This window comes from Ruditapes philippinarum, unplaced genomic scaffold (genome assembly GCF_026571515.1).
Source record: "Ruditapes philippinarum isolate M1 unplaced genomic scaffold, ASM2657151v2 ctg83_1_1_1_1, whole genome shotgun sequence".
NCBI classification, from domain to species: Eukaryota; Metazoa; Mollusca; class Bivalvia; order Venerida; family Veneridae; genus Ruditapes; species Ruditapes philippinarum.
The window spans coordinates 450,494-462,777 of NW_026852900.1; the positions used below are offsets into that span (position 1 = coordinate 450,494).

The window sequence follows — 12,284 nt, forward strand, 5'->3', positions numbered from 1 at the left end:
CATTTCCTGTGTCAATATACTGATGTCAAAGGTCGTCACTTTCTGTGTCAATATACTGGTGTCAAAGATGGTCACTTCCTGTGTCAATACACTGGTGTCAAGGATGATCACTTCCTGTGTTAATATATTGGTGTCATAGGTCGTCACTCCCTGTGTCAATGCACTGGCGTCAAAGGTCGTCACTTCCGGTGTTAATACACTGGTGTCAAAGGTCGTCACTTCCGGTGTCAATACACTGGTGTCAAGGGTCGTCATTTCCTGTGTCAATACACTGGTGTCAAAAGGTGGTCACTTCCTGTGTTAATATACTGGTGTCAATGGTCGTCACTTCCTGTGTCAATACACTGGTGTCAAAGGTCGTCACTTCCTGTGTTAATATACTGATGTCAAAGGTGGTCACTTCCTGTGTCAATACACTGGTGTCAAAGGTCGTCACATCCTGTGTCAATACACTGATGTCAAAGGTGGTCACTTCTTGTGTCAATATACTGGTGTCAAAGGTGGTCACTTCCTGCGTCAATACACTGGTGTCAAAGGTCATCACTTCCTGTGTTAATATACTGGTGTCAAAGGTCGTCACTTCCGATGTCAAGACACTGGTGTTAAGGGTCGTCACTTCCTGTGTCAATACACTGTTGTCAAAGGTGGTCACTTCCTGTTTTAATATACTGGTGGCAAAGGCCAGTAGCTTCCGGTGTTAATAAACTGGTGTCAAATGTCACTTCCGGTGTCAATATACAGTTGTCAAAGGCCAGTCACTTCTGATGTTAATATACTGGTCACTTCCGATGTCAGCAGTTAACAAATAGTTTTATGTTACAGCACTGAGTACCGATCAAGCCGGTGCTTTATATAGACTTAGTCAAACAGAGTCTGCAATTTTCATGTAATTTTGCTGTTAATAATGCTTCCGAGGGATCACTTTTTTACAGACATTTATGTTAGAGGGCTCAACGCATCAATTCTCCGGTTCCTCAGTGCAAACCACACATGTTTCGATTGACATTTAAACTTCCGCCAAGAAAATAAGTTCAACTTCAAATGTACAACGGCATATGACCACAAAGATTATAGATCAAATTTAAGGAAATTAATTATCAAGAGTGTAAAATTCGTAAGCTAGGGATACTAGGTTGATTCGGTGTATATGATAAGGATCAACTTCAACGTTTGGTCCTGAAAACAAGACATTAAGTGTCCATGAAAGTTTAATATTATTCTCAAACTTTCTGATCATGTATAACACTCGTGACTTAAGTGCACTGTTTAATGTACGGTATTTAAGGTAGCTAGCTACTTTCCTACCGAAATTTTACAATATCTTAGACCTGAATTTGGTATGCAAGTATGCTTTACTTCAGCAAGACAGAGCGTTAGTATGACGTCAAGGCTCTGTTTTTTTATAACTATATACATGATGTAATAAGCGAAATGTTACCAAATATGCGGAAAGGACAATGAATATTTAACTTTACAGTGAGTGTGTTTCAATTGTTCCATATTTTGCTAGCGACGGACCTGACATTAATTAAGGTCACTGACACCGACAGATAAGGAAAATAAAGTAACGTCAGACATAGTGAAATGACCTGATGTTTTATCTCACAGATAAAGAGCTAGGTTTGTTAACTTGCCAGTACTAGTACATCAAATCTGCAAGAAATATGGTGAGATTTTATTTTCTTCTGTACCGAATTTAAATGTTTTCCATTCTCTGTATGGTTCCAGTTTATGTCTTAAATGAATTATAATCTTCCGTTCTGTGTTGAATCGGTTGCATCCTCGTTGTTTTACAAAGTTATTATAATCTTTGAGAATTGAAGACTGACTCGCAGACGACGTTATTGCTTTGCGGGAGATGCTATTTATTAAAGAAGAATAATTCTTTGATTAGATGCCACTTATTGAAGATTAAAAACTGCTAGTTCACAATTAATTCAGACCCTCTCTATATCCCCCTTATAGTGTGGTTGTTCTTCAGAAATCAATGTTAAATTTAACCCGCTATTTATTAAGTTACTATTAACTATAATTATTATTCAATGAACGCCAGAATGCGAAAACGACCTTAAATCTTGAACGGAGTTCAAAAGATTTCAGCGTTGTCTTTACAGTAACAAAATAATTACAACAGTGAATTACTTTTGGAATATTAAAGATAGATATGAATAAGTAAAGATAAGAAAATTTCAGAAGATTTTATTCATCTTAAAAAGCAATGGAAATTAATATTGTTGAGAATTTAGCTATGTCAATTTATAAAAAAAGTAAATGACGTTATGATTTTTTTTCTCAGTTCGGCGTTCCAAATTTTGTCATTATCCACCAAAATAATTTAATTCAGATATCAATGTGATCAGTGATTGGAATTATTGAAATGATTTCAAATATAATGTTTTTAGTTATATGAAACGTATTTTCTATATAATCAAACCTATATTTCTTTTCTTAAAATTCTCAAGCTAATTCAATACTGCCAAAAATATTCAGACCTGAGGTAATATATATTTAATATATTAATGAGGTATTATATATTTCAGATCTCCATTGTACTATTCGGATGCCTTCTAATTGTCCCTGCATTGTAAGTAAATTATGAAACGAAAAGTTTGTTTAAGGACAATTGCTTCAAATTATAAAAAATGCAGTTTAATAGAGATCAGTTTTCATATATGAGCATCAGATCATAAAATATACCTTAAATTTTCAAAAATGCCAAGAAAAGATACTAAATTGTAGCCACAAATTACATCATATTGTTTAACTACTATGTCCTGTGAAGTGAAGATATTTCACATTTGAATATCAATATAACGTCACAAATGTTACATTCCTTCTGTTATATTTGATATAAGATGGTCATTTAAACCATTTTTCCTTTATAATTGTAGTAAATTTCACTTTAATCAGTGATTTTATTTCGTTAAGGGGAGATCAAGGACTGAAAGCTGTAGATTTATTTCATCAAGTGGACAAAAACGGTGATGACCGTTTAACAAGGGTCGATCTTGACGCTATATTCCTTCTGTTCGATACCAACAGTAAGTTTTTTCCATTTACTTCATACCTGTTTTTGAAAGTTATCTCCCTTGCCATAAAATTGAGAACAAGGACGACCACGAATGTAATTGTACGGCAGAATTCCAACCATGTTGTTTTTTGCAGAAGATGGCAAAGTGACACCAGATGAGTTCGTTGCAGATTGGCAGACGTTTAACCTTGGTAATCAACAGGAAGCTCAGACCCTCTTCACAAGGGCTGATACAAATGACGATGGTTTTATCGATTCAAATGACATTCCTGCCATATTTGCTTTCTTCGATCAAGATGGTAATATATTTTATACGGATCGTAATCACTGGTGTTGAAGCAGTACCTCTATAGACGCTTGCAAAAATTATGATCACAAAGCTGAAAATATCTCTTTTTTGCACCGATTCTTTCATTTTTCATTCATTATCGTATATATAAATCGGCGTGAATAGATGAATTAGACGTTTTAAAAATGCATTTCGGAAGTTAAAAAGGTGAAATTTTATTATTAAATCACGCAAGCGTCTTGTCCGGTATATACCGGAATAGTGTGGTGCTCCAACACCTTTTTTAGTCTCACCCGGTTTATTTCAGTTAGCTGTGGTCACGATATGATTTTACCAGAATAAGCTGAAGTCTGCAAAGATTTTAGAAATAAGCTCAAACGGTGGTTTAATTTCTGTTCGTGAGAAGGATATTTTAGCAGATTACCTTTCCCCTAATATTTGTCTTCATAAGAAGCGTTTTTTAGTGCTTGCCAGTGCACTCAGTACATGCGAACTTTGCTGTCGCAGATGTACCATGTAAGCGTGGTACGGCAACGTTGTGTAATTTAGACAGTCGAATACTCAACGTAGATTAAAGCCACGTGGGTTTGTTCAAGTTTGCAGACCGTGTCATTGTATTTAACAAGTTATATATCTTATGGATGGACAAAATAGCATGAAAAGACTTACGAGTGATACGAACTTAATTATTACTTTCGTAAGTCTAACTCCCGCACTTCTTTTATCAAGGTCTTTAACGCTAGCAATGCCATCGAAATTGCTATGTCTGTTCGCATGTCTTTTTACAAAAGCTCTTATATCCTAATAGACCGGAATATCTAGCGGCCAACTGTTTAGCGGAAACTCGGCAAAGCCTCGTTACGGCCGTAAACAACTACTAAGATATTCCGGTCTGTACCGTCAGCCGGTGCAAGATACTTAAGCCGGTGTAAGATACTTAAGCCCCAGTCACATTAGAGCTTAGGACCAGTGAAGACAAGTTTACGATCACCAGTGACATCTGGTCGCGGACAATCTTTAAAACGTCTTACGACGGTCATCGGTGATCTTTGACAGTCACAGGGTATCTTATTTAGGTCCCAGGACCAATTTCAGTTGTAGAGAGGTTTTTGAGCTTGCACAACAACCTCCTTGCGATCAAACAGGTCGCTAGTGATCTTATAAGGTCTTAGGCTGTCGCACGATGGTCGTTCAGAAGTGCGACAATCTTACGACAGTCTTTACAAATTTCCACCAGTCACTGATAATCTTGAGTAGTCTTTAGTAATCGTGTGATGGTCGTACGACTAGTTGTAGGTGATCGCAAGACAGGTCACGGGTAGTCGTAAATAATCCCACACAATCTTGAGACCATCGTACGTTTGCTGATGACCTGTCGTGCGATTGCCAATGATGACTGGTCTTGCGAAAGTCGCAGAAGTAAATTTATCTGTGCAAAAAGGGTTTGGGTCGCAGACAATCGTCAGTTTTACAAGTCGTCGGTAACCGCAAGTAATCGTTAGCTCTAGTGTGACGGGGATTTTATTATCCGTACTTATTTTGTCAAGTAACAAAACAAAAAAAAATAACAAAAAAACAACAAACACTTCCTTTCTGGAGGAATTTCAATTCAAAATAAAAATTGAACGCGTATAATTGCTTAACATGAAAAACATGAAAAAAGGAAAGTTTCAAAGAATAAAATCTTTGATGGATTTGTAATGTGTTTTGATAATTTAATCTCATTTAAAACTCATTTTGTAGCGTTATTCGCTTTACATTTTTTTACATAGATTTATTATTAAGAAAATGTTTACTGTTTCTTAACCCTTTCCCTCATGACCATATTGTGAATAAATGGCCGTTTTCATTGAAAAGCCTCCTGTTACAAGTTCAAACTGCTATGAACAACTATGAAAAATGCTTCAATAATAATCAAACTTGGCACAAATGTTGATTGGACCATTGCATTTGTAACGACATGCTCAGTCTAAAATTTCCTGTTACCATGACAACGAGGGACATCTGAAAATTCCCAAAATTCATTATTTTGCGTTGATGTTTTCCATCAAAATTTATTTCAAAGTGCTGCAACTTCTCAATGAATTGAGATAGAGTCAATGGCTTTTCAGCCATTACCTTATGAATCACCTGGCGTCAATTTTTAGCCTCTCACAAGTCCAAAACTTGTTTGGCTATGAGAGGGACTCCCGCCCCATTCAAACCTTCAAAACAGAAGGGGGGAAATCCCTCTCTGGGGCAATCCCTGACGTACCTTTTTATAGGGATCCGCGTCGACAAAGTGATCACTTTTTTTAGCAACATTTCCCAAACGAAAAACTGTGTCTGTGGTCTAAATAGGGTAATTATACCCCAACCACAAAATGGGGGGGGGGGGGCTATAATGGATTCGCTTTGTCGCGTCGGTCGGTCGGTCGGTCGGTCGGTCGGTCGGTCGGTCGGTCGGTCGGTCGGTCCGTCCGTCCGTCCGTCCGTCCGTCCGTCCGTCCGTCTCCATTTTCGTGTCCGCTCTATAACTCCTATACCACTTGAAGGATTTTCTTCAAACTTGGCTAAAATGTTCACCTCAGCAAGGGGATGTGCAGAACCCATGTTGCCCATGTGTCAGCTCAAGGTCAAGGTCACAATTGAAGGTCAAATATCAAACACAATCATATATTAGACAGTATGTCGTGTCCGCTCTGTAGGTCCTACAATAATTGAAAGATTTTCTTCAAACTTGGCTAAAATGTTCACCTCAACAAGGGGATGTGCAGAACTCATGTTGCCCATGTGTCATTTTAAGGTCAAGGCCACAATTGAAGGTCAAATATCAAACAATCAAATATTACACAATATGTCATGTCCGCTCTGTAAGTCCTACACTAATTGAAAGATTTTCTTCAAACTTGGCTCAAATGTTCATTTCAACAATGGGATGTGCAGAACCCATGTTGCTCATGTGTCAGCTCAAGGTCAAGGTCACAATTGAAGGTCAAATATCAAACAATCAAATATTACACAGTATTTCGTGTCCGCTCTGTAAGTCCTACACTTATGGAAAGATTTTCTTCAAACTTGGCTCAAATGCTCACCTCAACAAGGTTATGTGCAGAACCCATGTCACTCTTTTGACGGCTTCAGGTCAAGGTCACACTTAAAGGTCAAAAATTGACTTAGAAAATGTTCTTTAATTTTAACATATATCTGAATATTTCTGAATCTAGGAAAGGTATTTGCTTGAAACTTAAAATATAAATGAAGTGTCACAATTAAGATATGCTGGTCAAGTTTCATAACTCTGTATTGCATTTTAACAAAGTTATGCCCCTTTTTAATCTTTAAATTTACATACAATCACATATTAGACAATATGTTGTGTCCGCTCTATAAATCCTATACTAATGGAAGAATTTTCTTCAAACTTTTCTCAAATGTTCACCTAAACAAGGTTATGTGCAGAATCTATGTCACCTTTGTGCAGACTAAAGGTCAAGGTCAGACTTGAAGGTCAAAAATTGACTTAGAAAATGTTCTTAGATTAAAACATGTTCTTCAATATTTCGGAAACTAGCATAGGTATTTGCTTGAAACTTAAAAGATATACGAGGTGTCACAATTACAATATGCAGGTCAAGTTTCATAACTCTGTATTGGATTTTGACAAAGTTATGCCCCTTTTTAAGTCTTTAAATTTACATATAATCAATACTAGACAATATGTTGTGTCCGCTCTATAAATTCTATACTAATGGAAGGATTTTCTTCAAACTTTACTCAAATGTTCACTCCAATTGGGCGATGTGCAGAACCCATCTTACCCTTGTGCCAGCTGAAGGTCAAGGCCCATTGAAGGTCAAAAATTGACTTATAAAAAGTTTAGTATATTGGGAAAATGAAAGGTTATTGGTAACTGTTTCGAACATGATTTGATAATAAATATTTTTACCATTACCTGTACAATTAGTCTTTTTTTCACCAGAGATAATTTCTTTGTATTTGTGTCACTTAAGTTATTCCCTTAACCACCTTTCCAAGTTGTCTTCTGTCAAGGACATTGATGGGGGTATGAATCGCATTCAGCGATAGTTCTAGTTTTTCACTGTTTGTGGCCTAAAAAGGGTGGGGGTCGAAAAGCCGTCATTATACGTCTATATGAAGTAAAGGGTTAAGGTAACGGAGAGGTACATATAAGTGAGTTTTAAACAATGTATGAAGTAAATGTTTACCTTTTTTAAGGTAACAGAAAGGTAGATATATGTGAGTTTTTAACAATGTATTAAGAAAATGTTTAACGTTTTTTAAGGTAACGGAGAGGTAGACATAAGTGAGTTTTTAACAATGTGGGGAGATCTCATGCTGCATCCATCAGGCATCGGAAGTGTCAGTGTCGACATAACAGGATAAATTCTATTGTTCATCCCGAAATTGAATAAAATGATTAAAATAATTGATATAAACATTTCTTATTTTTTGTGAATTATTTCGATAAAAGGTGTTGCTATTTTTTGACATTGAAACTGTTGTTGTTGTATGAGGTTGTTGTTGTTTTTTTTATTATTATTATTAGACTTATTATTTCTCCCCAGCTTCATATCAACTTCTTGTATCAGTTTAGAAAATGATGATACTATCAGTTACCAGGCATAAATTCTGTATAACTCGTTTAGCAAACCTTTGATTGGCTGTTAGCCTAACATCCGCATGCTTTGGCTGCTGTTGCTTTATTTCGCTCAACCCTTTATGATTTTAACTTTAGCTTTGCTTCGTTTCATTTGACAGGGAGTGGTTTGGTAGACATCAGTGAGTTTCTTACCCAGTGGGAGGCACTTCAAACGGAGCCAACTAACGAATCTAACGTCAGCGTTGATCTGACTGGCTGAATATAAAGCACATGTGTTTTTGCTTTGCTTTTATTCGTGTTTGTACTTTGTAGATGCTTATGCGCAAATATATATTGATTTGTCACTGTTGCTTTTTGTTTTGTGCATCCTTTATGCATTGATCAGTTGGTATGCGATAAAATGCATACTTTTTGTTGTATTAAAATACCAAAATTTCAACCGATAACTTTTTGAAACAAAATCTTTGAAGTACATAGTTATAAATATAAAATAGTGAAAAAAGGAATCAATAAAGAAAGCTTCAAAACGGAAAAATTGAAGATGTTGCAGGCTTTATTTGATTGTTCATGTTCACGAACGTAGGAGCAGTAGTCCAGTGGTAGGACGCGCGCTTAGGGATCGAGAGGTCCCGGGTTCGAACCCCACTAGGGGCACTGCTAATTTCCTTGAGCAAGAAATTTACCTGCGATTGCTTCACTTCACCCAGGTGTAAATGGGTACCTGCGAGGGTGGTATAAATCCGTTGCGCCAAAGTGTCGGCTGCACTAAGCGGAGTTAAAAGACTCCCCAGGGAGATTGATAGAAAGATACCAGTAGCCCGATGACCAGGGGTAATAGCTGTAAAGTCGGTGAACGTGCGTAAGCATGAAACTTAGACTATAAAATGCAATTACTTTACTTACAGTGGTAATTGCAAACCACCTTCCACGCAACCAGCACCAATTTAAGTTGCTTTCAACACCGGCGTGATAATTGTAAAACATCCATAAATATGTGTTAAAGAACCTTCAGTGGGACGTTCTGGCAATTACATGAATAGTGACAAAATCAATAAAAGATATAAACCGATAACATTTAACAAAATCTTTAGAGTGCACTGTGCAAATTTAAAGTTTTAAACCTATAACCTTTTAAAACAAAATATCTAAAGAATACAATGTGATGCAATAGAGCGACACATTACGAAAGACCGGTAGGGCCATTTCAACTTCATGAATTCCCGATTTCATCTGTATGATTTCACGATTTCAACTTCATGAATTCCCGATTTCATCTTCATGAATTCACAATTCTAACTTCGTGAATTCACGTTTTCAACATACGGTTGTCACGAAATTCATGAAGCTGAAATCGTAAATTCCCAATTTCAACTTCAAGAGTTAAAGGTTTCAACTTTATCGTGAAGCTGAAATCGTGAATTCATGAAGTTGAAATTGTGAATTCATGAAGTTGAAATTGTGAATTCGTGAAGTTGAAATTGTGAATTCATGAAGTTGACATCGTAACTTCGTGAAGTTGAAATCGTGAATTCATGAAGTTGAAATCGTAAATTCATACAGATGAAATCGGGAATTCATGAAGTTGAAATGTCCCACCGATCTTTCGTATTACACTAGAAAAACACTGTAAAAATGCACTCACATGTATATATACGGGAATAAACGGACCCACTTTTATTCAGCATATACGGGATATGGGCATGTATGGCCCGTTTATTGATCATATACCGGATACAGGCGTGTATTAATCCATTTCGTTTTGATAAAATTGTTACAATATCGGTGTTTTGTGTTATATTTTTTTAATAATTTTACTATTTAGAGGATACGTAAATTTATATACTGTAAAACGTTAAAAAAATAAAGATCACCCGGAGAATAACATTTAGCCAACTAAAATACATCTATTCTATCTTAAAGCGGCATGCCTCATATTTATTTTAAGTTTTATGAACATTTTGCAACGTATTTAAAAGTAAATAATTGTGAACATATTGCAATCCTTCAACGTAAACTACCAAAAAGAGAGGACAAAATAAGTGAAAATAGCCCATACTGCGTTAGTAACGCAGTAGAAAAATAGTGATAATTACTGTAGTCATTAATCGCACACGAACACAAAGATACATCTCTGTCGCACATAACATATAAATCATTACTTGAATATTGAATTGTTTTACTTTTTTGTAAAATCTTAATTCGTTTTTTTTTAAATCCTATTTTTTTTAAAAAGAAATAGTTTGGCTATGCTTGAGGCATGCAACTTAAACACCATTTCATCTGTACTAGAATCAAATAAATCTGATATCATGGTAGACAGATAGAAGAATTACAAAACGGATTATTAGTCATGGCGTACATTTTTATAAAAGGTTATTATTTGCCTCTCTAAGAAATTTTACCCAAAATAGAAAAAAATATGGCTTTGCGAAAACGTTTTCGATTATTACTGATATTTCTTCCCCATTCCTTATGTTTACATTTCGTATTCCATTACCAATCCCTTCATAACTGTATCTTATATAGCCCCTCATAAAAATAATGTATAGTTTAACTAGAAACAATGACATTATTTTTCTTTCCTTAACCTATCATGTAATAAACGAAAATTTTCAACATTTGTCACTTCACTTGTTGAATAGTTTAATACAGCACTAAACTAGCATCGAATTTGGAACGTATATATTGTAAAGATTACCACGCCATCTTTATAAAGTTTTTTCTTAAGTTTAATGAAGATTATAAATGAATTAATCTCGTAAAATATTCTCGGTTGGCTACTTTTTTACAAAAGGAAAGACGCTCGAGTAGAACGACTAAATTCAAAGTTATAAAGGGGAACTACTCGTGAGAGCATAATGGGAAATCATTTACGCCAGAGAAGATATTGCCCGCCCACTGTTCGTGACAAGTGTTTTATGTCCTTATAGAGAAACAATTACATTGGTGTAGCTTCTTATATAGACACTGTAGGACTTGCCTGCACGTTTTTCTTGGAAATGAAAAATGTATGAATACATAAATGCAATAAGTATTTTTAAAAGGGTAAGGGCGGTAGATGTGTAGGTCCTTATACGAAGAAATGATCATATTATAACGAATAAAATCTCCTTTTGTCATGATTAATATTTTCCTGCTGAGTTATTTATAGTCATCATATCTATATTGATAGAATAAAATTTCATTTTTCATTTTTATTCTTATATCCTTTATTCTGGCATCTGTTACTTTAACAAAGTATTCTCCCTGTTATGTATAAAACGCTGGTGACTTTTACATCGCACTGACACTGCAAAGAACATATGGTGGTTTTCCAACAATTTTACTGGTGGGTAAAGACGTCAGGTGCCGCATCGTGCATTCTTTTAGACAAAAGTGGGTTGAATCTGAAATATACCACCGACAATGTGTTTGCTAGTCGGATTGCTTTCTCGCAATAAAGAATCGAAAGTTTTGGCGAGAACTAAACCCACGACGGTGAGGGTTGAGTGATTTAAAGTCAGCCACCCTTACCACTAGGCCACGAAGGCTACCTTGGTAATATGTCAGGATGAATTGTATCCTTATGGAATGTAGAAAACCTTAGATTAAACAATTTCAATAAGTTGTCGTCTTTAACTGTTGTAATAAACAAAAAGCCCATTAATTTATAATGCTTGAGTTCTCCACAAAACAGCCGGTTTGTTTCTTTCGGTTCTATTTGCTAGGTTCGTAAACACTCAAAATGATTTATATTTAGGTAATATATCATATTGAGGCTAATAAAAAGCTGTGGGATTTTGTTTGCATTAATGTTTGTTTCATAATGCGACCAGTTTTTTCTCCTTCTCTTCATTTTAGCGTTTTTGTTTCGGTTCTTATATTTTTCAATTTTGTACTTTAATCATGCGACCATCTTTGTTTTTACGTGTTTTTCATAAATATGATTAAAAGCGGGAACATTTTTACACAAATTAGGTGGAGGTACTCAAAAGCATGTTGCATTTCTAAAAGGTAAATGTTTAGTTTTGCTTAATTGCGAGTAATTTTGTAATTATTGTACTTCCTGGATTAACCAGTACTCGTGCAATATAATGATGTTTTCCACAATAGAGCTCTTATCCGTGATGCCTGGGTACAGGTCAGATCTTATATTTGTGAACAGCTATACCTTATTATACCTTATACCTTATAATACAGGTATTACCCGTATATAAGAATGACAAAATATCACCACTAGAACAAAAGATGTTGTCTAACACAAATTTTATTTTAAATTCATAAAGTATATAGACAATGTTATATCATAAACATTCAAAAATTAACTCTTAAACAATACAATATGTTGTAAACATATCCTTATTGTTTAACTTAGCATTATA

The 12,284-nt window shown here is 35.4% G+C and overlaps 1 protein-coding gene across 3 annotated transcripts; it reads left to right on the plus strand.

The window, feature by feature from the left end:
- Positions 1 to 1,552: 1,552 nt before the first annotated feature.
- Positions 1,553 to 8,272, plus strand: LOC132727918 (uncharacterized). Of its 3 annotated transcripts, none has more exons than XM_060713523.1 (5): positions 1,553 to 1,667; positions 2,541 to 2,584; positions 2,929 to 3,041; positions 3,166 to 3,330; positions 8,082 to 8,272. In XM_060713523.1, exons 1-5 carry the CDS (start codon positions 1,665 to 1,667, stop codon positions 8,180 to 8,182), a joined length of 426 nt encoding a protein of 141 aa, XP_060569506.1. In that variant the 5' UTR covers positions 1,553 to 1,664; the 3' UTR covers positions 8,183 to 8,272. The 3 variants fall into 3 exon arrangements, with proteins under 3 accessions (XP_060569506.1, XP_060569498.1, XP_060569514.1); XM_060713515.1 differs by lacking the exon at positions 8,082 to 8,272 and adding an exon at positions 7,606 to 7,755 and having other exon boundaries at positions 1,554 to 1,667; XM_060713531.1 differs by lacking the exon at positions 8,082 to 8,272 and adding an exon at positions 7,473 to 7,519 and having other exon boundaries at positions 1,554 to 1,667.
- The last annotated feature ends 4,012 nt before the right edge of the window (positions 8,273 to 12,284 follow it).